Source organism: Ilyonectria robusta (genome assembly GCF_021365365.1).
Source record: "Ilyonectria robusta strain PMI_751 chromosome Unknown BGZ61scaffold_1, whole genome shotgun sequence".
Classification (NCBI taxonomy): Eukaryota; Fungi; Ascomycota; class Sordariomycetes; order Hypocreales; family Nectriaceae; genus Ilyonectria; species Ilyonectria robusta.
The window spans coordinates 2,160,303-2,185,672 of record NW_025764435.1 but is presented as its reverse complement, the minus strand read 5'-3'; the positions used below and the strand labels follow the sequence as shown (position 1 = coordinate 2,185,672).

At 55.3% G+C, this 25,370-nt stretch overlaps 10 protein-coding genes and 1 non-coding gene across 11 annotated transcripts; 5 read left to right on the top strand and 6 right to left on the bottom strand.

Annotated features, from left to right (window-relative positions):
* Nucleotides 1-4,288: 4,288 nt before the first annotated feature.
* Nucleotides 4,289-5,780, bottom strand: BGZ61DRAFT_525557 (endoplasmic reticulum vesicle transporter-domain-containing protein; the record flags this gene model as incomplete). The annotated part of the gene is made up of 3 exons (XM_046252790.1): nt 4,289-4,462; nt 4,520-5,475; nt 5,579-5,780. The coding sequence occupies 3 exons, from the start codon at nt 5,778-5,780 to the stop codon at nt 4,289-4,291; spliced, it is 1,332 nt and encodes a 443-aa protein (XP_046112212.1).
* Nucleotides 5,781-6,193: 413 nt separating this feature from the next.
* BGZ61DRAFT_438290 (hinge domain of cleavage stimulation factor subunit 2-domain-containing protein) lies at nt 6,194-8,084 on the top strand. The gene is made up of 4 exons (XM_046244224.1): nt 6,194-6,666; nt 6,729-6,854; nt 6,910-7,016; nt 7,080-8,084. Exons 1-4 carry the CDS (start codon nt 6,615-6,617, stop codon nt 7,695-7,697), a joined length of 903 nt encoding a protein of 300 aa, XP_046112211.1. The 5' UTR covers nt 6,194-6,614; the 3' UTR covers nt 7,698-8,084.
* Nucleotides 8,085-8,417: 333 nt separating this feature from the next.
* Nucleotides 8,418-11,705, bottom strand: BGZ61DRAFT_438288 (uncharacterized protein). The gene is made up of 3 exons (XM_046244223.1): nt 11,242-11,705; nt 9,229-11,184; nt 8,418-9,163 (listed from the first exon to the last, which is right to left on the bottom strand). The coding sequence occupies exons 1-3, from the start codon at nt 11,559-11,561 to the stop codon at nt 8,887-8,889; spliced, it is 2,553 nt and encodes an 850-aa protein (XP_046112210.1). The 5' UTR covers nt 11,562-11,705; the 3' UTR covers nt 8,418-8,886.
* Nucleotides 11,706-12,263: 558 nt separating this feature from the next.
* BGZ61DRAFT_t25 lies at nt 12,264-12,345 on the top strand. Its single transcript has one exon. It is a non-coding gene; the product is annotated as a tRNA-Ser (tRNA).
* A 179-nt stretch (nt 12,346-12,524) lies between these two features.
* BGZ61DRAFT_15640 (CBF/Mak21 family-domain-containing protein) lies at nt 12,525-14,729 on the bottom strand. Its single transcript, XM_046237412.1, has 3 exons — nt 13,911-14,729; nt 12,972-13,857; nt 12,525-12,921 (listed from the first exon to the last, which is right to left on the bottom strand). The coding sequence occupies exons 1-3, from the start codon at nt 14,516-14,518 to the stop codon at nt 12,751-12,753; spliced, it is 1,665 nt and encodes a 554-aa protein (XP_046112209.1). The 5' UTR covers nt 14,519-14,729; the 3' UTR covers nt 12,525-12,750.
* Nucleotides 14,730-14,943: 214 nt separating this feature from the next.
* Nucleotides 14,944-15,850, top strand: BGZ61DRAFT_525553 (uncharacterized protein; the record flags this gene model as incomplete). The annotated part of the gene is made up of 4 exons (XM_046252789.1): nt 14,944-14,974; nt 15,040-15,488; nt 15,544-15,766; nt 15,825-15,850. The coding sequence occupies 4 exons, from the start codon at nt 14,944-14,946 to the stop codon at nt 15,848-15,850; spliced, it is 729 nt and encodes a 242-aa protein (XP_046112208.1).
* A 649-nt stretch (nt 15,851-16,499) lies between these two features.
* BGZ61DRAFT_338203 (Man1-Src1p-C-terminal domain-containing protein) lies at nt 16,500-18,661 on the bottom strand (the record flags this gene model as incomplete). The annotated part of the gene is made up of 2 exons (XM_046239108.1): nt 16,500-17,082; nt 17,190-18,661. 2 exons carry the CDS (start codon nt 18,659-18,661, stop codon nt 16,500-16,502), a joined length of 2,055 nt encoding a protein of 684 aa, XP_046112207.1.
* A 397-nt stretch (nt 18,662-19,058) lies between these two features.
* BGZ61DRAFT_15625 (uncharacterized protein) lies at nt 19,059-21,227 on the top strand. The gene is made up of 2 exons (XM_046237409.1): nt 19,059-19,479; nt 19,530-21,227. The coding sequence occupies exons 1-2, from the start codon at nt 19,311-19,313 to the stop codon at nt 20,822-20,824; spliced, it is 1,464 nt and encodes a 487-aa protein (XP_046112206.1). The 5' UTR covers nt 19,059-19,310; the 3' UTR covers nt 20,825-21,227.
* BGZ61DRAFT_338605 (nife hydrogenase-like protein) lies at nt 21,122-22,571 on the bottom strand (the record flags this gene model as incomplete). Its single annotated transcript, XM_046239146.1, has 2 exons — nt 21,122-21,871; nt 21,924-22,571. The coding sequence occupies 2 exons, from the start codon at nt 22,569-22,571 to the stop codon at nt 21,122-21,124; spliced, it is 1,398 nt and encodes a 465-aa protein (XP_046112205.1).
* Nucleotides 22,572-23,511: 940 nt separating this feature from the next.
* BGZ61DRAFT_15493 (uncharacterized protein) lies at nt 23,512-24,292 on the top strand. Its single transcript, XM_046237402.1, has 2 exons — nt 23,512-23,692; nt 23,741-24,292. The coding sequence occupies exons 1-2, from the start codon at nt 23,628-23,630 to the stop codon at nt 24,150-24,152; spliced, it is 477 nt and encodes a 158-aa protein (XP_046112204.1). The 5' UTR covers nt 23,512-23,627; the 3' UTR covers nt 24,153-24,292.
* Nucleotides 24,293-24,432: 140 nt separating this feature from the next.
* Nucleotides 24,433-25,065, bottom strand: BGZ61DRAFT_525549 (acyl-CoA N-acyltransferase; the record flags this gene model as incomplete). The annotated part of the gene is made up of 1 exon (XM_046252788.1): nt 24,433-25,065. The coding sequence occupies one exon, from the start codon at nt 25,063-25,065 to the stop codon at nt 24,433-24,435; it is 633 nt and encodes a 210-aa protein (XP_046112203.1).
* Between the last annotated feature and the right edge of the window lie 305 nt (nt 25,066-25,370).

The window sequence follows — 25,370 nt, the reverse complement described above, 5'->3', positions numbered from 1 at the left end:
CTATCTCTTAGAGAACGATGGAGTGGCGGACAAGGCGAAGTAATATGACGAGCGCATCAAGGAACGAATGTCAGGTAAAGCCGGTTGGCATTGGGAGGCGACAGGTGGTAGGCGACCGACGTCGAGTGATGGACGGTTGGGTGGAACGAAGCCAGAAGTGATCGGCGGCCAAATAAGAAGGTGTTGCGCTGGCTGTGCTATGCAGGCGCCGAAGGATGCGGCCGATGGAACGAGGTGGGAGCGAGTGACGTTTGGTGGGTGTGTGAATGGTGGAAGCAGTGCAATGTTGTTGATGCGTCGACGTCTCGTGGGGTGACGGGGCGATGATGATGGAAGCGGCAATGGCTGTACGGGCGAGCGGCAATGGCGACAATGGCGACAGAGAAGACGACAGGCGTTCGGTCGACGAAGGCAGTACGAAGGCGGTCCAGGAAGAGAGGAGAGCGACAAGGAGAAACGAGTGTTGGGTGTGTATGATGGCACGCACGCCTTGAGGAGAGACAAGAGAGACAAGAGAGACCAGAGAACGGGAAGATGTAGGACAGAGGACGTAATGGCCCCAAGGTTTAAGGTACAGGTAGGTAAGGTAGGTACCTGGGTTGGTAGAGTACAGCGACTCGCGGTAGCTCTGGGGACACGGCCTTGTTTGGTTTGGAGGTTACCGCCCCAGCGCAAACCAAACAAGGCAATTAATTACCCTTCGGACAGTGCAACAGTGCAACAGTGCAGAACAACGATGGATTCGATGTGGAAAGAGTGGAGAGGGAGGGGGGCAGAACGGCCAGGATGGGGACGGGCAAGGAGAATGGGATGGGGGGAAGCAGCGCGGTAGAGCGGTAGAACGGTAGAAGTGGGTGTGTGAGGACGCCACAGATGGGTCAGAGATGGGTCGCGGTTGGGTCACAGATGACGGGCCCTTGGAAGTTGGATGTGATTTATTAGGTCTTGTCGGCTTGTTGATTTGGCTGTTGCTGGTCGCACTGGGGGGGCGGTACGTGCAGTGTAACCTCCGAAGGCCAAGTTCCAGCGGCCGAGTAGCGTCGGCCAGCGCTCCAGGGGACTCCAAGGGGGCATTATTACCTTATTAGCACCTGGTTATGCTGATGGTCACCATGGCATGGCAAAGCATGGGTACCTTATGAGGCCCCAGGCCAGGCCGGGCCAGGGGGGGAGCGTGCTCAGTGCTAGATGGCTCGGTGGCTCGGTGGCTCCCACATGTCTGCTCCACCGGGTGTCTGTGCTGTGCAATGCTGATATGCAGTGCTGCAATGCGGCGCACCGACTCACCAGAGGGTGCTTGATCGGCTCTTCCCAAGCCCCAATGCTTCTTCCAGCAAGTACGCGGAGGATACCGTGTTGTTGATCGTCAGGTATGCAAGGAAACGATGAACCCGACTCAGGACATGGCGGCGCAGCACTCCCCAATACTGTACTACCTATCGTACCCGTGTGTATGCTATCCGTATACGTCTATACGACACAGGATGAATGCGCTTGTCCCTTTTCCCCTTGGTCCGCTGCCCTCAACCCAGGAGTCTTTTGCTTCCCCCCAGAGCCCGCCAACGGGACCGGTATCTCCCTAAACGAACTAGGTGCCTAATAACCTTGGTGTGGAGACGGAGCTAACGAGGTCAAAAGACGGGAATCATGGCCGCCGACGTCGTCCAAAGGGAACTGCACATGTCGGATGCATCTCTGCGGAGCACGACTACGTAGCAGCACCATCATCAGAAACAGTGGCGGCTGCCGCTGCACACTCTGCAGAGAGGCGCTGGCGCGCAAAGGGGGGAGGCGAGCAGGGTTGTTGGCCTCTGTGCGTGACACGGGTGACACAAAACAAAAACGGCCACTGGAAGGGGTTTCCTCTCTCCAATCTCTCCACCATCGGCTCAAATCCCTCCCCTGGTCGCTCTGGTTTGGTCTGGGTCTCGAGTTCTCAACTTCCGGGGGGGAGCTTTGGCCCGCAGAATCCTTGTTTCGACTCCACCAGCTTCCAGAGTCCAAGCCGTTTCTGGGCCGTGGTGCGGCAGGGGATTGTGCGGCCACTGGGTCTGGGGTACATTGGCCGTCCCATGACCTCTCATTTCTCTCTGTCCCGGCGCATTGTTGTAATTCGTCGTTGGCCGTGGAAGTCGAGGACGCCTTGGACCGACATATCGCGAGTCTTGTGGGCCTGAGGCTGGTCCTCCTGAGAGCCTGGTAAGCCTCACGCCGGTCGGGCCTCGGTCCCTCCCCTTCGCAACGACAGATGAGTGGTGGATGGTTTTGACAGCCCGGCCTTGCAGCAACCCCCGGTCATCCTCAGCCGACACGGGGACCTGACTCCTGAGGATCCTCTTCTTACCAGGTCTGTCAGAGGCTTGTGTAGCCTCTCTGCCAGCGGAACAGGAGCGAGCCTCTCACAGGCGAGCATCGTCGACCGAGCCTCTTCATCGCCTCCTTCCAGGTGTCTCCGTGCCTTGTCAGGCCGCCTCCGCCTTTCCCTTCAGCCTTCGGCGACCTCGTTCCCGACATGCTAAAACCTGTCCGGTCTTGCTCGAGTCGCAGGTGGCGATCCATTTACGAGCCCTGGTATGCAACCCAGACAGAAACGGGCATGTCAAAAGTTGCCCCTGTCGCACAGTGGCCACCACGCAGTCCACCACGCAGTCCACAACCTCGCCTCTATGATGCGTCAGGCCAACTAACATTACAGCACGTAGCCCCCAAGCTGGGCCAGCTCCCGCCCGCTGTGCCCCAGGTGCATGGTTTTTTTATAGCAACTCCAGCAGCCTACCAGGACACTAACGTAGTGCCTAGTACAACACCAACTCACTAAGACCAACTCGAGCCAGAGGCAACGTGCATGCGTGTCCATCGAGTGAGAGATCAGCAAAATGGAACTTTCTGACATTGCGGGAGATAGCCATTGACTGCTATTCCTGTCCGACCCCCAGCCAGGCTACTGTCTAGCGAAAGGACGATCCACCTGTCCAACCAAGCCAAGTTGTGTTACAACTCACTACGGAATGCCGCGATACTGGCGGGGTCCAGCATAATCGAGATGGCACCTTTCCACGACATTTGACGACAGGGCGGCGCCTTTGAGTAACACGAACGGTCCCCTGATGCCCGGAGCCGTCGTCATCGATGGCTACCCTGCCTTGCTCGGTTGATCTTGGGTCTACTCGCTTCCAGGAAGACTGGAGACGCGACTTTGAGAGGACCCATGCCGTTCCCCGGCTCGTCGAGGGTTCAATCAGATTCAATAGCTCGAGACAGTCTCGTCCACCCAGCTTCTTCGCAGGAGTTTCCAATGTTCGTCCCATCTCAATCTGAGCCAATCACACAGGGCGCAATGGCATGCAAGACCTGTCGCTACCGAACGTCAAAGCAAGCAGCTCTACTGTAACCTGTTGCAGCCGACGTCACCAAGCCCAGGTCCCCAGTTTCAACTGGCTCATCTGTTTCAGGGCCCTCGCACATGTCATCTCTCTGTCATCTCATCCATGCCCCCGAGCAACACCCACCAATGACACGCATCCCGTCGCAAGCCACGATCCCTGCGCTGAGGTGGCCGCGTCCCCTAATATCACAGGAATCAGTATCCATTGGGAGACCAGAGATGCCCCATCCAGGAGCTAACCTCGTGGGACCGGAATCAATTGGTCCCGGGCATACATTGGCGTGCACAACGTGATCGCAATTGATCTGATCTTCATCTCCCCGTCTGGGATCTCCCAAGTCTATCTGGCCAACCATGAGCCCGTATCCGACAGATGACAACCCCGCCACCTCCATGGTGGCGTGTTTAGCCCGTAGATTCAGTTGGTCATGGAAGCTCTCCCGTCTTCAGCAATTCCAATGAGCACGCGCAATTGATGAATGAGAAACAGCCGCATATCCCTCGCCCAGGCCCGTGCGACATCGAGAAGGGTGCCTTAGACGGATGATCCCAATTCCACCCCGCCGTCATCGCCTCATCTCGACTGCCGGCGCCCGCCTAGCTCCATCTCTTGCCCATCAATACATGTGCCGCTTCGGTTTTGCAAGACAAGAGGATCGATCGCCAGCCTTGGCTAGGTTCGGGCTTCACTAATAACATGCACATCACTTTTAGAGCCGATCTCCGGAGACGAGCACGCGACCATGTATCAACTCCAAAAACCCCTGTCTTGACTAAAACCCAGCTATTCCAGAACGCCTAGCCTATGCATGTTGCAGTGGGCTGTAATATAGTTTACAACTTTACACTTGCCCTTCCAGTTCTACTTCCCACTCCGCCGCATATGTTTCGTCCTTTTCCCATTTACTGATCCTTGGATCGAAGCTTCTTCAGACGTGCGGCGCCCTCGAACAATCCTCGATCAACCGCAGCAGCCACGGTCAGAGTTCCACCGACAATGGCGCAGAGACCAGCCAGGAAACCGCTAAAGTTCTTCGCCCTCTCCTCGCGGTTAATGACCTTCATAGGCGAGATATCCTAGTGCCATGTTAGCTACCAGTTCCGTCTTCAGCGGATGTCGAGATTAAGACTTACATAGGAGAAGAAGACACCGGGGATACCACCACGGGAGTGGAGGCGCTCGGCGTGACCCTCAGCCGCGTCGTTGCCTCCAGCCAGGCTTCGCTTGTGGCTAGTGACGGAGTACTGGTGAGTCTCAAGGCTGCCGTCGTCAGAAGTACCATAGGCTCCCAGGCCAGTCTTCTCATCCTGCAGCAAGCCGCCAAGCTTGAGGGCGGAGCTGTCCCAGCCGAGGGGCAAGTACGAGGTGGGCACAATCTTGACAAAGTACATGAAGTTGAAGTTGGGGTCCTTGGTGTCCTGGTGGGTGCCATCGAGGGGGTTCATGTGGTGGTTAGTCCAGGGCAGGGCGGCCTTGGAGCCAATGCGGCGAGTGACCTCGTCGGGCAGTTGAGGTCCGAAGCGCAGAGAGTGGACGGTGTGGGTGAAATCGTGCGACTTGCCCTCAGGCACATCCCAGTAGTTCTTCAAGTCGTGCACATGCATGTTGCCGTTGCTGAAGCTGCGGCCGGGAGCGAGATGGAAGTTGCCCACGACCTTGTTCACGCGCAGGCTACCCTCAATACGGCAGCCCTCCTCGCGCTGGGCGTCCAGCTTCTCGGCGTAGTTCTCGCGCTCGCACTGCTCGACGTTCTCGCCACGGCCGAAAGCCCACGAAGCCAAGGCGTATGCCTCTCGGACCTCCTCACAGGTGTTGCAGCAGCCGGCCTTCTTCGCATTGGCGGGTGCCGGGGCGCCGTAGCAGCCACCGCAGTACTGAGGGTCGAGGTGGTCGGCCGACTCGTCGTGGAGGGCGAGGGACTTGACGTCGATGACGGAGCCGCCGCGAGCCTGGGGCTGGAGGCGGACCTTGTTGACTCCGGCCATGACGCCGTGCTGCTGCTCGCCGGAGACATCCATGACGTCCAGAGTCAAGAGCTCGCAGGGCATCTTGGGGAAGGTGATGTTGAGGTGGATTTCCATTCGTTCACCTACACGAGATATTGTTAGCTACCTCCAACCTCGACTGTCCATCCCCCACCCTTCCACAGCATTGGCAATCAATGCTGAACAAATGAGAGTCGCTGTACATACCTCGTCCCTTGTCGACAATAAGCTCCGGGTGTATCACGACCCGGCGGTAATCTGCCCATTCTCCCCAAGCAAGGAAGACGACGACGAGTAGCGACACGATGGTGACAACGCCGCCGCTGGTGGTCCGGATGCGCGCCTCATCAACGGTCTTGGTGAAGGCATCAAGCCTTGTAAAGCGCGACTTGGCTGTTACGAACGACATGGTGAAGGATGGTGCTGATGTGTAGCAAGGAGGTCCCGTCGAGTGAAGATATCTTGTTCGACGAGGTGGCGACTGTCGATTTACGGCACACGGGCGCGTGTCGTTGACGGGCGTAGCTCGCCGGAAGCGGAAAAAAAGGGGAGGATTGGTCTAAGCCCGGGAACGTGGAGGAAAGCAAATGTGTGAAAACAAGGTCAAAGCAAAAGGAATGGCAATCAATTGCGGTGGTTCAAGTAAGACACCATACGGTCCGGAACTGGGAACTGGCGCCTCGCAAAGCTGAAGACGGGAGTTGAGGTTACGACGGCGCAACGCAGCTGCCCGGAGATGATTGTTTCGGGCTGTAGGTAAAGGCCACCTTCGCACTTCCAGTTCCACGTTGCCAATTGCGCCTGCGGCTGATGGTGCAGCTCTCAGCCTTTCACTTGGGACGCTGTGACCAGGGAGGCCCCGACCTAGGTAATTAGCACCAATTAGAGTCAATGTCACTGATTCCCGGACCTGCGCCGGTACCCGGAAAATCACCGGCTTTGATGCTGTGGCTGAAGCACGGGAAGCTCTCTGTGCATCAGCCTGCCGCCACTGGGGCGTAGCTTATCCACACGAGGCTGAGAAATTCAACCTCTCCAAGTCCCGGAGTCTCGAGGGCCCAAGACTCCAAGAATCCAGCTTTGAACATCACCACCTCGACTGCCCTGGCTCCCGCAAGCAAACCACCACACCCGACTGTCGGGATTTCTTCAACCGTATTCAGCCGATTCTCCTGCCCATCGCCTCCACCTCTCTCCGTCAACATTCTCGACCGCATCCGCGCATCACACCTCTTTGTCCAACATGTCGACAAGACCGCCTTCTCGCGTTGTCTTCGTAGGCAACATCCCCTACGGTGCGCGCTTCACTGCTCTCGCCAGCTCACTCGGATCGCCCCATCTCTAACTCGTCTCCTAGGCCTCTCCGAGGAGCAAATCACGGACATCTTCAGCAGCGCCGGCAAGGTCGAACGCTTCCGCCTTGTCTATGATTCAGAGACCGGCCGCCCCAAGGGCTTTGGCTTCGCCGACTACCCAGACACCGGTATGCTTCCTCGCCACCACGAAATCTTCCAACAAGCCTAATTTGCCTTTTGTAGACTCCGCCTCTTCAGCGGTGCGCAACCTGAATGACTATGAGATCATGGGCCGCAAACTCCGCGTCGACTTCTCCAACGACCAAAAGAGCACCGATGATGACAACCAGGTGAGTACTTAACACCCCTACCTCTCGTCTAACCATTCGGGCTTGAACTCATATGTCACCCAGGGGCCGTCCGGGCACAACGCCCACGGGTCGAATGGCGCTCCCCCAACCAACTACAACAACCAGCCAAGCTCCCTGCCTCCTCTACCCTCTGGAAAGGAGCTGCCTCCAGGCGTCACCTGCACCGATGCTATCTCTCGCACCCTCGAGACTCTCCCGCCCCCCCAGCTCCTCGATATTCTTGTCCAGATGAAGACCCTGGCCACCTCCGAGCCCCAGCGCGCCACCGAACTCCTCCAGCAAGCCCCACAGTTGGCCTACGCCGTCTTTCAGGCCCTCCTCCTAATGGGCCTCGTCTCCCCCGAAGCCATCCAGTCCGTTGTCGAACCCGGTGCTCCCCCACCGGTACAGGCTCCTCCTGTCGGCTACCCGTCCGCCCCGATGCCCGGCTACCCTGGTGCGAGTAACACTCCTCCTGTCGCCGCCATGCCGTACCAGGCGCCGCCGCAGGCATATGGTGCTCCTGCGGCGCCCCCTGCTCCTGCTCCCGCTGTCCAGGATTCTGATGCTCTTATGAGGGCCGTCATGGAGCTTCCTCAGGCCCAAATCGACATGCTCCCCGAGGCTGAGCGACAACAGATTCTAGCTCTCCGAGCAAGCTTTGGTGTCCAGCGACGATGATCATTGTCAGCACATGTCATTTTAATCCGACGTCGCATTGAGAGAGCTAGACAGGAGACTTTCCTAAAACGCTTTGCTCTCTTAGCCGGCGTCGTTGGGCAACTTTCGTTTTGGCGTTATGGCGCAAGTTGATATCGATATGGAACAAGCTACAAGGCCCTGGCTCCCTGGGATAAAAGGTTGTACTGTTGTGTACTCTGCGACGACAAAACTCTCATGGCGAGGAAGTAAAATACCTACACTACGGAAATCGTCGAACCTATGTAGTGCGGTGGTATCGTCGGGGATACATATACATGGAGGACAGCATGGAGATAAATGGACATGGAATTAGATACCCACGGCTCCAATGTACTTTGATGACAATTTTATTCAACATGTTTTAACTTTGCCGAGTGATGTCCATGATGAAAGTGAAAAAGAATTATCGTTAAGTAGTTCGATATTTACTATAGGGTAGGGTACCACCCTTTCATCTCTGGAAACAACCGTTTGTTAATTATATTAATCGATTAATATTAGTTGTCGAAAATGGCCTATCTGCGCGTCTCAAGGTTCTTGTTTAGGCCCTTTGTGTATCCTTGGTAAAGCATAATACTTATTAAGCATTAAACATAGGAGAATGACAATTCGACCGCTATTCACAAGGACCTCAAGAAACCGTCAATCAGACTATAACCACAAGGCAAAGACTTAGGCACATTTAAATAGAGATATTCCTGCAAGATTTGATATTTGGTTGGTCTTTATATATGGTAATTATGGTCCATGCCAAAATGTACACCCTGCATCAAGTCCATCAACCCTCGACACTATACCAACCGAAAGCTGAAACTTGCACATGAAATCCACGCCTAATGTGCAGAAATTTTGTATATTCCGGCTGTTGCAACCCAAATTCAATCGCTGGAAACCCCAATATACCCAAACATTCAGCACTGGGCATTCATTCTAGTGGATCACCCCCCTCCCCGGCCATGCCCTGAACCAGAGCCCACGAACCTCGCTCCGATGAAAATAACGGGATACAAAAAGAAAGAGGACCATATCCAAGGCCCCGCGCTCAGTCAACCTCAAGTAGGGGAAAAAAGAAAGAAGAAAAAAAACGCCAACCCAAATGCTAGCCTCTCCGCCCAAGAACTATACACTTTCCTGTTTTCAGAGACCGTTAAGTTGCTCCTCGTATGTCCTAAACAATGTTGTATACTCTCTTCGCAATTAAAAAGCAGGCCAGGCCGAAGAAGATTAGACCTGCAGCGATCCAAACGAACCACGCCAGGTCACCCTCATACTCCTGACCCGGTACCCAGACGTTCATGCCCCACAAACCGGTGATGATGTTCATGGGGAGAACAATGGTGCCTAGGACGGTGAGCTTGCCGAGCACGTCGGCTGTTTGTTCCTGTCGCTCGTTCATGCGTATGTTGATCTGCGCCAGATAGTTGCCATGGGATCGAGCCAGTATCCTGCGATTGTTAGGATTGATTTATTCAGAGTAGACGGGATGGATGAAGGGGGGAGCAATGCTTACTTTTCGTAATGTCCGAGATTAGACGTCATGGTGACAATGTGATCCTGAATATCACCAAGATACAGACCAATCTCGGACCGTGGTGCAACGTCCCATCGCTCATTGCAACGCTTGGCAAAGCCCTTGATGACGTCTGCCTTGTTGCCCAACAATCGATAAAGGCTCATCACCCGCTTTCTGCAGTCGCCCACACGTCGAAGCATGTCACTGCTGGGGTCTGAAGCCGTCACAGCGTCGTCAGTCTTCGAAGTGTTCAAATCATCTTTCATACGCTTTTCGGCAGACGAATGCAATTTCAAGATTGCATCATCGATCTCGTCTACTTCATCCTCGATATTCTGAATCAGAGGTTGGAAGACGTCGGTGATGTCGTCAATGATGGCATACGAGATCCAGTCCGACGACAGGATAAGGTAGTCTCGCAATTGACGGATTCGGCGGCGGACATTGGCGGGATGTGGTGTCATGGAGAAATGGAAGCTGAGGACACCTTCTCGGAAAACGACGACATACATGTCGACCGGCTCCAAGAAGTTTTCGCTGTTATTGTCCTGATCGAAGGATCGGTAGTTGACAAAGTAGTAGTGTCGGAAGAGCTCAACCTTCTCTCGGGCCTCCTGCAACATGATATCCTCCGCCGTGAGAGGGTGGATGCCAAAGGCCTTGGATATGGCCTTCATCTCCGGTTCCGTAGGGCATGTAACGTCAAGCCACCACACAGGCCGATCGCCATAGCGAATGACCTTTTCCTTGGTCTCGATGAGTGGGGCTTGAGAGACCTTCCCACTCTCGTCGGATGATTTTTGGCCAGAGGGCGTAGCGCGTCCGGAGTCGCTCCTCGAGGCCACATGGGCCAGCGGATCCCTTGAAGGTGGCGAGAACATCCCTTCGGCTCGGGGATCAGTATTTTCGCGCGTAGTGGAGAGAGATGGCTGGCGAGTGGATTCCTTTGATCCTCCCTCCATGCCGCCAGTCAAATGATGAAGCTTAACAGGCACCGAAAGAGCATCCTCGTCATCATCGGTCTCATCGTCTGAAGAGAGGATCGGGGGATCTGGAATGAACAACTCTTTGAAACCACCACCAGACTGAACAAGTTCGGAGATGGTCTGGCTGTGGATCGTACTCGGAAACTCCTCGTTGAAGTAGGTAAACCTATATGGCGATTCGACGTCCGTCTGGTACCAGCCCTTCCGCACGGGGCGTAGTCGACCGTTGATGAGCTGAGGCTCCGTGATCCTCTTGACGCGGCGTTCATCTGTTCGTCCCTCCTTCTCCATATGGCTCCATTCTTCTAGAACCGCCAGGTCGGGCCACTGGCCTCGACGACGTCGTGTTCTGTATCGGCGAGGTTCCTGGCTCCTTGACTGTGCGTCATCGTCACCCATCTCGGACATGCCTGGCCCGGGAAAGCAAACGTCTTGCTCAGCTTCGTTCGCTGCCCTCCTGCTGAGTTCAGGGCGGCCGTCTCTCAGCACACCGCCCATGTCGGACACGTCTGCAACCGATTGGTGTGGAGACTCGTCTCGTAAACTGATCTCGTCCCGAATCATGACATCCCCGAAGCTCATATCCATACGCGTGCTAGCACCGAATGCTGGGGATCCAGGCATCGAAGGGGGATGGTTCACATCGTATCGATCCCTCCCGCTGTTGGAAGTCCCAAGTCTTGTCATGGAGGACTTGTTCGATGCCCTGCGGCTCCGGGGCCGGCTCGACCTGACGTCGCTTGCGCCGTAGCTGGATAGGATTGTCTGCGACCCTCGGGGCCTCGACTCGCTGAGAAGGGGCGCCGATTCATCCCATCTCATGAGAGGGTCGATTTGTTCGTCGTCGCTGTGTATTTCTTGCATTGATCGTAGTCGGCTGGTGCCTTGGTTGGTGAAGCTTGGTCCGTAGGGTGATGGGGGACCTGGAGCTGTTGAGGAACGTCTGATGCGCAGCGGCTGATGATCCCTGGAAACTGGTCAGCTAACTGGGCGTATCCCAATATATGGTGGTAGGGGAGCGCACCTGTGATCCAACAAGGCTTCGCTGTCGATGCTCGTGCCACTCAGGTTTGCATTCGCCATCTTGAAGAACCCCTCCCCAGATTCCTGTTGGGATTCATCCTGTCCATCATCTTCGTCCAGAGCGGCAAAGCTCTTCCTCCGCGTTCGCTTTTTCTTGCCCCCACGGTGACCCTTGCGCTTCTTGGCCTTTGGTTGACCAGCTGCGTTGGCAGCGGATACAGATGCGGATGCAGATGCAGATGCGGAGGCGACTGGTGGGTTCGGGGCTGGAGAGGCAGGCTTGGGCGCCTTGACCAGCGTATCGAAGCGGTTGCTGGACATGTTGGACGGCTGCCCAAGAGCCACCTAGATATGCTTGTAGGGAGCCCAAGAACAAGGTGAAGCGGTGAGATGTTAGGGCTTGGCTTTGGCGGAGAAGAGTCAATTGCAGGTCTGAATGGTCGATGGCTGGTGCACTGATCGACTATTAGCTGGAAGAGTTAGGAGTGATGATGTCAGCTCTTCGGAGGCTGGTCGGTGGGCTCTTTGGGCACTGGCTTAATTGGCCAAGACCCAGACGCTAGGCAGGTGTCCGCTAATCTACAGGAGGTCACAGCAGGCCACAGCAGGTCACAGCACCCCTAGCGCGCTGTCGCAACACGTACCAGATGCCTGGGTCTCCAATCCTTCCAGGTCTCTCGAGCTCCCTAGGACTAACACGTACGAACACATGCCGATGATACTTGGCTTTGCGTTGTCGCTGCTTCAGGGCTTCTTCAGCCAAACAAATCAAAGATGGCCTCACTTTTACCTCTTGGCTTGCATAAACCGCGAGAGTCTCTGCTTGCATTGGGCGGGCCGGAGTGAAAGCGAAACGCCAGCACACGACCTCGATCGCCTGCATTCCATCCTAACTTCATGCGCCACGAAGCCCGCATGACTGGGTCCACTGACCAGATCAGCCTGCATAGAAATGTTTGTAGCGCCCTCGCTCGACAGTATCATAGCTCAATAACGCACCAGTTGTCATATCCTAGCCCAATAGGCACAGTGGCAGAGTGGTCTAATGCGTATGACTAGAAATCATATCTCCTCGGAGGCGTCTGTTCGAATCAGGCCTGTGTCGGCTTCAATTTTTGCCTCCTTCGATCAGGAGGGGTACGATGGAAAATTATTTTTGCCCTGTAATTAGAGCCTCAGTAAGGAGTATCTACACGTCGTTCAAAGGCACAGACATATCACATATATCAGCCGCTAAGACTTGGTTTGAGCGGTTATCTTTTGTATTGTGAAATTATAGGATAATGTGTCCCGGTTTCTTGTCGAGGATGATAAAATTGATGCCTTTAGGGATGAAAGATAAACGCCTTTTGCTCAGATCTATTTTCGCCGATCGGTCTGTGCGAGTACTTGTGTAATCGTCCTCTAGCACATGCCGGTAGCTTCCTTTCATTCTCGCACATGCCTGGGTATATATCATGGTCTCCCTTCTATGATTCATTCTCCTTTACCACTACCCCCCACAGAAGCTCTAGGCTACCTGGGTTTCTTGAACGGCTCCCCCAAAATCCCACAGCTTGACTAGGAGACTGTCCTGATCAGGCTGCTCGGCGTCGTCATGTGGCATAAACACCTTCTTTGGAATATGGAACTCAACCACAGGAGCCTTCTTAACATCCTTCGATATTTCTGCCTCGAGGAGCTAGTTACATTGTTAGTGCATTCTTGAAAACACGAGACGGGTAAACTTACAGTGGCGTATGAGTGATCAAGGAAATCTTCGATGTTGTAGGATTGCTTTGTGAACTGCTCGGAAATAATCTTCGAAATAGTGGCAACGTTGGGGTGATAGTGAGACTGAAGCTGCACAAGCTCCCACAGACAACTCTCCATAGCCTGGGTCTCCATAGGATCCGTCTCGTCTGGCAAGAACGGATCCTCGGCACCATGCTCGCTGATGTGCTTCTTGATTTCGGGGTCCCGGTTTTCTCGGTGGATCATGAAGGTGCATGACGGGTGGCGCTTGAGGAGGTTGTAGATCCAAGGCGTCACAAAGACGATGGCGCTGGGGGGCGCATTCAACGCTAGCCGAGCAAGGCGCTTGATGAAGCTCGCCACGAGCGCGGCGGGAAGATGGGTCGATCCTAGGAACGAGTCCAAGAGGCGGAAGAAACGGGATCGGTGCTTGGAGTGAAGGATGTCGCGATCAAGCAATGAGTAGAGCTTGGAGTAGAAAGATGGATAGTCCAGGTTGCGCTCCTGGATCAGGTAGAAGACACCGGAGAGGGCCAGCAAGGACATGGAGCCACCAGCATTGTATGAGTTGGTCAGGAAATCGGACAACAGCTCGGGCTTGATAAACCACGGCGCAATGACTGTGGAGATGATGTCGAGAAGTTGCTTTCGCTCCTCCTTGCCATCGACAAGGGTCATCAAGGCGAGCCAGGCGTCCTGGCCCTGCTTCTTGTGCTGATTGACGTTGCGAAGGGAATGTGTCTTCTTCTTGGGACGTGGAATGTAGAAGTCTTGAAGCTCCTCAGCAGACTCGGGCACACCATCAAGAGCAGATAGCAGAGAGAAGACCCGATCAAACAAACCGTTTGGAATCTTGTTGGCGGACAGATTTTCCACGGCATACCTGGTTTAGTTTGATTAGACTAGATTCAAGCAAAGGGAAATAAGACGACTTACTTGATGGAGTTAAAGGTATAATATCGGATGTCATCGAACTGCTCCGCATACTCCTCCACGTAGGCAGCCACAAGGTCCTCGTTGTCAGTAAGGAACACGGTTGACACAATGTCCCGAATAAAGGCCCTGGGAAAGGTGTACTCCTCCTTGTCGTACAGAAACTCTCCCTCGGCCTTGAGAGTCCTCATGCATAGCGTCAAGCCGGTGAGAGCCAGATCTTCATCCTTGAGAATGCTGAGGAGCCTGGCTTTGTACTCGCCAAACTGTTCCTTGAGCCAGCCAACCACCACCAAGTCCTTCTCAGAAAGGGTTTTCTTGGAGATGAGAGCACCCTGGGCCAGCAATCGCACGAAAATACGGCAGAGCGCCACGGCCGCCAACATGCCCTCTGGGTTGCCGCTGCGGAACTCATCCATGGTGCTTAGCAACACGGTAATGTCGTTGTAGTTCTTCTTGGACTCCAAGATCCCCTGCTCCATCGAGAGGATCTTGGCGTTGGGGTCCTCGGACTCATCGCTGCTGGCGGAGGACCTCCGACGCTTGGTGGACTTTTCAGTATTTGAAGGCCGCTTGCGCTTGGAGCGCTCGCCAGAGGCAGCGGCTGGCATGTTGTGAGCGGGCTTGAGGCTGTGAAAAGTTGTAGATGGAAATCCCGAGACAGGGCGTCCTTGAATATTGAAACAGCAGAATTAGCTGGTCTCCGGGCAGACTGATGCTCAATGTTGAATGTTCAAGACAGGTATAAGTCGGTTCAAGAAGGTGAAAAGCATGAAATTCTCTACCAGCTTGACAGATGAAATTTCGGACCAATCAGGCGTCGGGCGGCGCCAAGACGGTCCAGGGACGACGACGGCAAAATGCCGGCGGGCCAGATTTACTCCCCTCCGGTGCAGGCCGTGCAGCTGCGCAATTTACAGGTCACGTGGATTTGATTGTTGCCGAGCTAGCGCGATAAAACCTCAACCAGTATTCCCAGCTCCCGAAGCAACGTCAAGCCTACGCCCTCGATACCCCCATCACAATCCATCTCACAATGGCGTCCCGCTTGGCTCGAAGCGCCGTCGGTACGTGTGACACTCGACTGCGAGCCAATTCGTCGTCAATTGGCGCGACGCTGACCCTCTAGCAGGCGCTCCCCTCCTCCGACCTGCCCTCGCCCGCCGAGCCGCCCCTGCCATCTCCGCGGCCGCCGTTCGATACACCAGCAACGTCCCCGCCGAGGAGCCCAAGAAGAAGGCCCAGAGCCTCATCGATGCGATCCCCGGCAACCACTTGATCACCAAGACCGCCATCCTCAGCAGCACCGCCGGCGCCAGCATCTACGCCCTCAGCAACGAGTACTACGTCATGAACGAGGAGACCATCATCGCCTTCTGCCTGCTCTCCGTCTGGGGTGGTTTGATCAAGTATGGTGGCCCTGCCTACAAGGAGTGGGCCGAGTCCCAGAACCTGAAGATCAAGAACATTCTCAACAGCGCCCGCGCCGACCACACCGAGGCCGTCAAGGGCCGCATTGAGGACGTCAAGCAGATGGGCAGCGTCGTCGAGGTCACCAAGACCCTGTTCGAGGTTTCCAAGGTAAATACGAGATGCAATTGGGTGGAATTCGGAATGTACTGATGGATCTCCGCAGGAAACCGCCAAGCTCGAGGCCCAGGCCTTTGAGCTCGAGCAGAAGACTGCCCTGGCTGCCGAGGCCAAGTCCGTTCTCGACTCCTGGGTGCGATACGAGAGCCAGGTCAAGCAGCGCCAGCAGAAGGAGCTGGCCGCGTCCATCATCGCCAAGGTCCAGAAGGAGCTCGAGAACCCCAAGGTTCTCCAGCAGATCCTTCAGCAGAGCGTGGCTGATATTGAGAGTACGCAATACCAACGAGATTAAATTCTTGCCATCTGATTGCTAACTATCATCTACAGAGATCGTTGCCTCCAAGGCTCAATAAATTACCTCCAACCGCTAGAGTCTAGATACACAGATTCCCCGGTTTCCCTTTGTACCCATCCTGTGTCATAACAACACCTGTGCATTAGCCGAATCAATCAAGACCCTAGTTTCCGATTACTGGAGAGGTGCTCGCTGCTGTGAGATATTTTGAACTGAAGTGGATTGTGAAGTTTGTTTGTTGGAGCTCGGAGCAAGAAATGCCTATCGGGAAAGACCGGAATCTCCGATATCGCCGTTCCCGGACGACCGCCAAAGCACCACATAATTAGCTCGCAACCACGAACAGGCAATATCAATGAATCTCCATCGACATGCCTGGTAATTCAATCTCGCAAGCCACTCAAAGTGCCGTCGCATGCCTGTGAAGGTGTTCATGCACGTTCCGAAGTACCCGGCATAGGTGTGATGGAGTGAATTATTAACACGAAAGTATGACAGTCGATATAAACAATCCTAACCATACAAATTATCCGGCAAAAGACCCCAACGCCGAGCCAGAATACCGTCACTTCATGGCTGGAAACATCCAAGGCGTAAGACTAACTCCCTGACGGTAGCAAACGAGAGGACAATAGTTACAGACAAAAGAAAATACAGTGACTCCTCGAGGATATCGATAGTCAGTAAAAATTAAATGAGACCATGGCTTAGTAAATCGGCCTCGTCTCTCCCCACTTCTTTGGTTCCGGCGTGAGCTCCGGGGTCTCGGTCCTCAAATCGGGACCAAGTGACACCCTTCCGCTCCGACGTCTCCGGGCACCCTCGCCAGCGACGGGGCCTATCCACTCCCAGGCGCGGCCAACTTCGCCGCTTCGGCCTTCTCGTTGACTGGTCCGGACATTGCTGTTTTGTTCAATGACCGCCCGGACCCTCTGCCACACCCGTTCTCGCTCAGACAGCGAGTGGACGGATCGCAATACATCGTCCCGGAGGTTTGGCAAGAACAACCACGGGTCATCGATTTCTTCCTCACCGAGCTCCTTCTGGTTGGCCAGTCGTCCCAGGACCAAGTCAACCAACGCCGGGATCTGGGCAGACGTCGCTACATGTTTGCGATAGCGAGCCCGCATATAGAAAACGGCAAGGACAGAGGCGATCAGAAGTCCAATAGTGAGTCTATATCTTGCCAGGCTGAGCCGGAGGTGGCGCTTGACCGTGCAGGTGAGCGAAAGGCGAGCGAGAGACGTTGACGATAGCCTTCGGGTTGGAAGGCTGGGGGAATCGGACGGTCTGTAGGGTCAATCACGGATCTGGTTAGTTGTTTTGTCAGAAACGGTTGAAAGTAAAAATGGAGCGACGTATAGTGTAGCGAGAATGAACGGGGATGGGTGACTTACGGTTGCGTCTGAACGACCTCCACCTCAACCTCAACCTCAACCTCAACCTCGTCTCGGGCGGTAACCTCTCCAAGGGCGGCCGCCCAAAGCTCATCAAACTCATCGCTGTTTAGTCTCTTGGAGCGTTTCCTGCTGACCGTGGCCTTGAGCTCCTCCTCGGGCATACCTGGGGATTCCTCTTGCTGGCCCTCCTCATTGACCAGCTCTCCACATTCGAACTTGGCCCGACGGTCCCTGAGCTCCTCGATTGCCTTGTCGGCGACAGCCTGTACGCGGCGTGCCTTTTCACCATCGGGCTCGCAGGTGGGAGGGAGTGGAACAAGTCCGCCAAGAGACAACGGGTGCGGCTCGAGGACAAAGTTTGCCTCACATCGGACCGCAAAGTCCGCGTAGCAGTAGGCGTGCTGAGGACACGGCTCACACTCGGGCTCAACGAATGGCCTCAGGGCGTCGGGAAGTGGAAACTCCTCTGGGATGAATTCTTTTGCCGGACGCCCGATACCGCAGTAGCCAACAGCAATCTTCTCCTGCCTGTACCAGGCCAGGTAGGCTCCAAGCAACCCAAGGAACAGAACAAAAAATGGAGTCTTGAAGCTGCTCTTGCGGGCAGCCCGTGTAACAGGCTTGCGAGGCTCAAGCGAAGCCTCCCCTCTGCTAGCCGCGTCCTCCAACTCTAATTGCTCATCAGGGGTGAATTCCTCACCCGGCTCAAGAAGCATCTCGGGTGTTCGTTGACGTGGCTTTGGGGTTTCAAAATCATCGGCATAGCCATCGGTATAACCATCTGTATAGCCATCGGTTCGACGTCTAGAAGCAGACTTGGTGCTCTTGATGACGTCGCCGTCGGCTGTCCGCCGGCGGTTGGTTGGGGTCTTGGTCTGGGGCGGGGAGCTTCCGCTTTGGAAAGGGTTGTCGTAGGTGAAGACGCTTTCATCTCCCACCGAAACGGAATGATCTTCCTCTTCCGGCTCGGGTTTGATTCGAGGGGTGGCAGTCCTGCGACTGCGGCTGCGACGCGTCGACTTGGGAGCCTCGTAGTCAAGGACGTCATCGTCGTCAGCGTGCGAGAGTGCCCTGCTCACAGACCGCGATGCTCGCTTCGGGGGGTCACGACGAGCCGGGGTGACCATCTCGTCGTTTTCAACCTTGATGCGTGTTGATACCTTCCGCGGTGACCTGGATCGCCTCGCGGATTGTGGCGGGGGGTGAAGATCGTGGTCATCCCAGGTGCCGGTGTCCTCAGCACTGCCGGCATTGACGATGCCCATGCTGGAGCGCTTAGCCTTTGCCCTCTGGGCTCGAAGCTTGGGGGCCTGTGATAGAACGTGGTCGGTGACGAGGTCAACCAGCTGGCCCTTCTTCGCCGTGGCGGGGTATTCGACGTTGTGAGTGACGAGGATCGATCGCAGGCGAGGCATGGTCACACTGCGCGGGTCGAAGCCCTCTTGGAGGTAGTCTTCGGCGTCGGCCATAATGGCGGTCTGAGTTGCAAAGGTTGGAGACCTGGACAATTGCCGACTTGGGTGGATGTGGAGGTGGGATGCGAAGAGTGGGTTGTTCACGCTTCACGGATGACTTCAAAGCGGTCGATATAAGCTTCCCTGGTCAACCAAGTAATCTGCACCTCGTACGACAAGCCGAGCAAGTGTACAAGCGAATCGCAGTACCCTGGCGATAGGTCGTAAAGAGCGCCACACAGGCCAGAAAAAAAAAAGATGAATGCAGCAGGAGATGTAGTGGGGTGATGGTCTCTTGGAATGCGACCGTCCTGTGGACAGGTGTTGATGAAAGACCCTTGACGCAATGATAGCGCCGTTGTCTGTGGCAACTGGTAAAACCGGGCTCTGGCTGGCTCCCTGTCAGTTGTCACTTGACCCAGTAGCAGCCTGCAGCACGTGCACCGCCACAAGCGTGGAGAATCCACAGTTCGCCACAATCCGCCACAACTCGCCACAGTTCGCCACACTTTATCCCACGAGCTATCGAACCACTGGAGGGGGACGACAATTGACGGCATTTAGTGATCGTCCCACATCGTGCGTGCCACTCCTGGTGCCCACGACCCAATTCTTCAAGACGACATTCGTCCACTGCTGAAGCTCAAACAAAGTCCTCTCCACAATGCTAGCAAGGCGATCGCTCCTGGGAAAGTCCGGCTTTGTCTGCCGGAGCTGTGTCCGCCAGTACCGGTCTCAATTGCGCCGGGCTTATTCCACCTCCCAAGACAACATCTATGATGTCGTCTGTGTTGGGGGAGGCCCAGCTGGCTTGAGTCTGCTCACGGCTCTCCGTACGATTGGACCCTACACACCACCTTAAATGCATCTAACGCAATCTCAGGAGCCAACCCCATTACTTCCGGTCTGCGAGTCGCCCTCATCGAAGCTCAGGACCTCTCCAAGGTCTCGTCGTTTGCGCTTCCTCCAACCCAGTTCTCCAACCGTTGCAGCTCCCTCACCCCGGCATCGGCCCAATTCCTCGACACGATCGGCGCATGGAGTCATATGAAGCGGGAGCGCATCCAGGACTACCACGAGATGCAGGTTTGGGACGGTCTGACGGACGCGCGCATCGAGTTCGACGGCCAGCCCAGCTCCGGCGCGGGCAAGACGCTTGCATACATGATTGAGAACCTAAACCTGACCTCGGGCCTTCTCAAGAGACTCGAGGAGCTTGGCGGCGTGGACATTTTCGACAAGACAAAGGTGGAAAACATCGACCTCGGCAAGGAGACGGAGGAGTTGGATCTCAGCGAGTGGCCCGTCGTTGAGCTCTCTGGCGGCCAATCTCTGGCGGCACGCCTTCTCATCGGCGCGGACGGAGCCAACAGCCCCGTGCGGGCCTTCTCCGGCATTGGCAGCCGTGGTTGGGACTATGGCCGACACGGCGTTGTGGCTACTCTGCAACTTGAAGGAGACGGGTGGGGTGGCGAGTACAACAAGATCGCCTACCAGCGATTCCTACCCACCGGCCCTATCGCCATGCTCCCCTTGCCGGGCAACCACGCCTCGCTGGTCTGGTCCACCACCCCGGAGAAGGCCGCGCTCCTGAAGAGCCTATCTCCCAAGGACTTCATCGCCATGGTCAACGCCGCGTTCCGCCTGAGCGCTGTTGACATTGGCTACCTGCACTCTGTTCCCGAAGGTCAGGAGGAGGAGCTCTCGTGGCGCACCCAGCACACGCATATCAACGCCGAGACCGTCCCCCAAGCCGTCGTTGGCGTCCAGGAGGGCACCATCGCGTCGTTTCCTTTGAAGCTCCGCCACGCAGACACGTACATCGGCGAGCGCGTTGCCCTGGTCGGCGATGCTGCCCACACCATCCACCCCCTCGCCGGTCAGGGTCTGAACCAAGGACAAGGCGATGTCCAGAGCCTGGCCAAGACCATTGAGTATGCCGTTTCCCACGGCCAAGACCTCGGATCGACGCTGTCATTGGAACCGTACTGCAGTGAGCGGTATGCCGCCAACCATGTCATCCTCGGAGTCTGCGACAAGTTACACAAGCTCTACGCGGTGGAGAGCGGGCCCCTTATCCCTCTGCGGTCGATTGGACTCAAAGCAGTCAACGCCCTGACACCCCTGAAGAACTTTTTCATGGAGCAGGCCTCTGGAAACGGCTCCAAGCTGTTGTAGAACTCTCATGTACATTTACTCTGTAAAACATGTAAATAATCACTGAAGGATCAGGCAGCCGAAAAGTTGAGACAATTTCTTCATTGCTACTTCACAACACACACACGTCACCTCTGCATAGCCTCTCGCTTGAGCACACGACATTTGTGGGAGTATTTACCGTGGTCCCCCTAGTCAGCTATGATTACAAACAAAGGAAACCCAATCTAAACTTCTTTGTTTTCCACAACTCTCTATCGATCGACCTCGCCTAGATGGGGCGTTAGAAATTACTTCAAAATCAACAAAGGGAATGCATCACTTACCGAACACCAGATCCATAGTACCAATAACCGCCACAGCATCAGCCAACAAGTGACCCTTGGAGACGTGATCAAAGCCACCCAAGTGAGCGAATCCGGGAGCTCGGATGTGGCATCGGTATGGTCGCTCGCTGCCGTCGCTGACAACGTAGACACCCATCTCGCCCTTGGGGGCCTCGATGGCGGAGTAGGTCTCACCGGGGGGGACGGCGTAACCCTTGGTGTAGAGGAGGAAGTGGTGAATGAGGGCCTCCATGTTCTCCTTCATGGCAGCACGAGGGGGAGGGGAGACCTTGTAGTCCTCGACGCGAACAGGGCCAGCAGGCATCTTGTTCAGGCACTGGTGGATGATGCGGAGGGACTGTCTGAACTCCTCCATTCGGCAGAGGTATCGGTCGTAGCAGTCACCGTTGGTACCGACGGGAACATCGAACTCGACCTGGTCGTAGGCGTCGTAAGGCTGGCTCTTTCGGATATCCCAGGGCACACCGGAACCACGGAGCATGACGCCGGTGAAGGAAAGGTTGAGGGCCTCAGTAGCGGGCACGACGCCGACACCCCTCAATCGCTCAATCCAGATACGGTTGTCAGTCAACATCTCCTCGGTCTCGTCGATACGGTCGCCAAACTGAGTCGCCCACTGGTAAATATCGTCGAGGAGACCAACGGGAATATCCTGGTGAACACCACCGGGACGGACGTAGGCGGCGTGGAGTCGGGCACCAGATACACGCTCGTAGAATTCCTGCGAAAAGTGTCAATTCCAGACATCGGCCAATGTTCCGCTCAAGACCTACCATGAGCTTCTCTCGCTCCTCGAAACCCCACAGGAAAGGCGTCAAAGCACCGACATCCATGGCGTGGGAAAGGACGGACATCAGATGGTTCAGGACACGGGTAATCTCGCCGAAGAGGGTTCGGATGAACTTGGCACGCTCGGGAATCTCAACATTGAGGAGCTTCTCAACAGCGAGAGAAAAGCACTGCTCGTTGGTCATCATGGAGACGTAGTCGAGTCGGTCGAAGTAGGGCAGGGCCTGGATATAGGTCTTGTACTCGATCAACTTCTCGGTACCGCGATGCAGCAGACCGACGTGGGGATCGGCTCGGACGATTTCCTCGCCGCTGAGCTCGAGAATCAAGCGCAACACACCGTGGGCGGCGGGATGCTGGGGACCGAAGTTGACGGTGTAGTGTCGGATCTTGCGGTCCTCGACCGAGTTCTCGCGCGACTTTTTGGCGGTGCCAGGGACCGGGCCGGAGAGGCCGTAGGGATCTTTGGGGGTGTTGAAGTCGTCGTCGACAGGCACCAGACGGGTGCCCATGGGCTCGGGAGTCGCGTATCGTCGCAGGGCGGTCGTCGAGAACGGGCGAGCGGCGAAGGTCGCGGGTCGCAGACACAGGCGCTTGGCAGCTTGGCCAGCGAGCCTGTGGAGGGCGACCATTGTGGAGGAGCGGAGAGGGGGCCGGAACCGGGAAGCGGCACGATGCTAAGAGAGTCTCCCAGGAGGGCCTCTGGCTCGAGGTCAATGGCTGGTTGGTGGAGGGGAATTCGAAGTCGCCGTCGTGGTTGAGCCCGTCATCTCCCGCTGTCCGGTTGGATGAATCCTGGAGCTTTGCTCGGGCGTGGTGGGCGCGGACTATTGTTGTTGCGGGGTGCCGGCCAATCATGCGCCAACTATTACTCGTCCACTTTTCTACAAATTACCCGAGGGCCGCCTTTACTTTTCGAGACGACATCTGGTGGTTGCTCCCAATTGATTCAAGGAGCGGGAAACTGCACAACCACGGCCCAAATGTGACATTTTTAAGTGCCAATTGGAAACCTGGGGGACTCTTGGATTTAGCTAGGTTGAAATTGGTGCTTTTCCTTTCAGAACCAACCAATTGAAGCGTGGGGCCCAATTGCTCGGGGTGTTGTTAGCGATTCAGCAGGCTTAGGTGCTTAGGTGCTTAATGTTTAGGTTGCTTCGGCCATATCTGTCTGTGTAGGACAGCTACCACGCTGCTGTCGCCGCAACTTCCTTCACCATCACCCAACACCTCAATTATCAAGAACATTGCTATTTGGCATTTTATGATCCGCTTCGTATGAATTATAATAAACAGTCCATCCATCCATGCCACCATGAAAACTGGGGTGTTCCTGTCATCCAGGCCTCTCTGGCCGACTGGCCGCTTGGCTGCCAATCCTACCTTCCAAATCCTGAAGAGGCTCTTCAACAAGAAAGAGCTAGTTTCCTCTCTCCCATTTCTGCGTTCTCCCATAATCAGTTCTGTTTCCCACTCACTCGCGCAGACACACCCTCTCTTATAATCTCTTCTGGCTTTAGTCTTGCATATTCCTCAATCCAGCCACAGCCTTTCCGTCGCCGGAGGTGTGACCCGAACTCCCTGTGTCCAACTCGTTCCCTCGCAAACGTCACACCACCCACGACGACTCTCCCAGAAGCCCTCGCAATTCCGGAATCACCCTTAGACATACACGCTCTCCACCTGAAATGACAGCCCCGCCAGATATAGCATCCTCACATGAGATGCAAGCTCCCAATGAAACGCCCCCCGTGTAAGTGCGTGATCACTCACCAAAGTTTTCAATTTTAATATCATTTAGGATTCCAGTACCGAAAGAGACGGACGATAACTGGGCTGAGAATGCCGAGGAAAGGCTCAAGTCTCTTGACCGAAAAACTATTCTCTGGTGCCTGAGCATGCACGCTCTGTGTGTCACATGCGTTCTCACATCAATCGTCGTCCTTATTCTGCGTTCAAGAGGCGTAACCCCCTTCAGAGTCTACCATGAGATAACCTATTGCGTCTTGGGCATGGGTTTATTGATGGTGTACACCCACGTCGCCGCGATACGACTCGGGAATCTTCGTCCCAAAATTGTCAGCCAACTGAAGATGCTGCGATCCCGTGCAGAACAAGGAGAACCTAAACGTCGGCTGCTCGAAGGTGTTGACGATTTGGAAAAAAGTTTCTCATGGTCGTTCTGGAAGTTGAGGATGCAAAACTGGAACTAGGTGAGGGGCTAAATAGTGACGGCAGCGTTGGAGTATCCTTCCACAAGATCATGGTTCCTTGTTATCCTTGCAGATCAACTCTTGTTATTCGCGAGACGAAAGCACAGTCATTAGCAATAGTCTAACTACCCGAGTATAATTACGTTTCTCCGAATGCAACCCAATTTTCTGGCTTGTGAAATGCAGGCAACGCTCATATGCCAGACGTATGTGGAGACACATGGAAATGCTGTTGTCGAATTCAACGAGAAACTGGAGGCATCTCGTTGATTCCTTTCCGCTAAACCATGGTCTCAAACTCCCTTCTCAGCAACCCGTACATGACCTCGTCCAAAACCACGCCATTCTTCTCAACCGAATCTCTTTTCCTCCCTTCCTCGACGAAGCCAACCTTCTTCAGCACATTCTGACTCGCCGCATTCCTCGCATACACGCCCGCCTCCAGTCGGTTCAAGGCCGGCCACGTCCCAAACACCCACCGCGCAAACCCCCGCGCCGCCTCTGTCGCGTATCCCTTGCCCGATGCCGAGGATCCGACCCAGTATCCGATCTCCCATGTCCGGTAGTAGACGTCCTTCTTCGGGATGATGCCCATAGCGCCGATGAAGAGCGGCGTGTCAGACGGGTTCCCTGGCGTGTTGGGCTTGACGAAAATGCCGTTGTGCACGGGGTACGCGGTGCCGTCTGGTTTGCAGGCCATGCCGAGGAATGATTCTGCGTCCGAGATGGTGTATGGAGACGGGAAGCCGTTGCGCAAGTTGGCGGCGACGGAAGGGTCGTTGCCCAGAGCCGCCATGCTCGGTGCATCGGAGATGAGGAAGCGTCTTATGAGAAGCCTGTCCGTCTCGAAGAGCACAGTCCCGGGCTCCTCGCTCGGAGGCGATGGGGATGTGAGGATTCCGTTCACAGACATGTCTGGCGGGTTATTTCTTGACGCAGTTGTAGGGTTCAAGTTAAGTTGTGAAAAAGAGAAGTCGGCATGAAATGGAAAAGAGAGCAGAAGCCACCTGTAGGTATATTCGCAGTCGGGATCTGATATACGACGTTACTTACAAATGACTCATTGTTACTACCACACTAGATTCGGTTGCTCATGCCGCCGCATCACTCGATGTGCTTTATCCCTGCCTCCGAGAGAAGTGGTTTCCCGGCGAAGTGCCAATCGCGGGGCTATGCAATGCAACCATGCCAAACCGAACCCTCGAATTGACTCATCAA

Bases quoted from the DNA above. Each gene is read 5' to 3' on its own strand.
- BGZ61DRAFT_438288 (XM_046244223.1), bottom strand. From the start codon at position 11,561: ATGTCCAGCAACCGCTTCGATACGCTGGTCAAGGCGCCCAAGCCTGCC. The intron at 11,185-11,241 runs GTGCGCTCCCCT...ACCAGTTTCCAG, and splicing joins GAAGCCTTGTTGGATCACAG to GGATCATCAGCCGCTGCGCA. The intron at 9,164-9,228 runs GTAAGCATTGCT...TAACAATCGCAG, and splicing joins AATCTCGGACATTACGAAAA to GATACTGGCTCGATCCCATG.
- BGZ61DRAFT_438290 (XM_046244224.1), top strand. From the start codon at position 6,615: ATGTCGACAAGACCGCCTTCTCGCGTTGTCTTCGTAGGCAACATCCCC. The intron at 6,855-6,909 runs GTATGCTTCCTC...TGCCTTTTGTAG, and splicing joins CGCCGACTACCCAGACACCG to ACTCCGCCTCTTCAGCGGTG. The intron at 7,017-7,079 runs GTGAGTACTTAA...TATGTCACCCAG, and splicing joins GCACCGATGATGACAACCAG to GGGCCGTCCGGGCACAACGC.
- BGZ61DRAFT_15493 (XM_046237402.1), top strand. From the start codon at position 23,628: ATGACAGCCCCGCCAGATATAGCATCCTCACATGAGATGCAAGCTCCC. The intron at 23,693-23,740 runs GTAAGTGCGTGA...AATATCATTTAG, and splicing joins CCCAATGAAACGCCCCCCGT to GATTCCAGTACCGAAAGAGA.
- BGZ61DRAFT_15625 (XM_046237409.1), top strand. From the start codon at position 19,311: ATGCTAGCAAGGCGATCGCTCCTGGGAAAGTCCGGCTTTGTCTGCCGG. The intron at 19,480-19,529 runs GTACGATTGGAC...ACGCAATCTCAG, and splicing joins GAGTCTGCTCACGGCTCTCC to GAGCCAACCCCATTACTTCC.
- BGZ61DRAFT_15640 (XM_046237412.1), bottom strand. From the start codon at position 14,518: ATGCCAGCCGCTGCCTCTGGCGAGCGCTCCAAGCGCAAGCGGCCTTCA. The intron at 13,858-13,910 runs GTAAGTCGTCTT...AAACTAAACCAG, and splicing joins TATACCTTTAACTCCATCAA to GTATGCCGTGGAAAATCTGT. The intron at 12,922-12,971 runs GTAAGTTTACCC...CAATGTAACTAG, and splicing joins TTGATCACTCATACGCCACT to CTCCTCGAGGCAGAAATATC.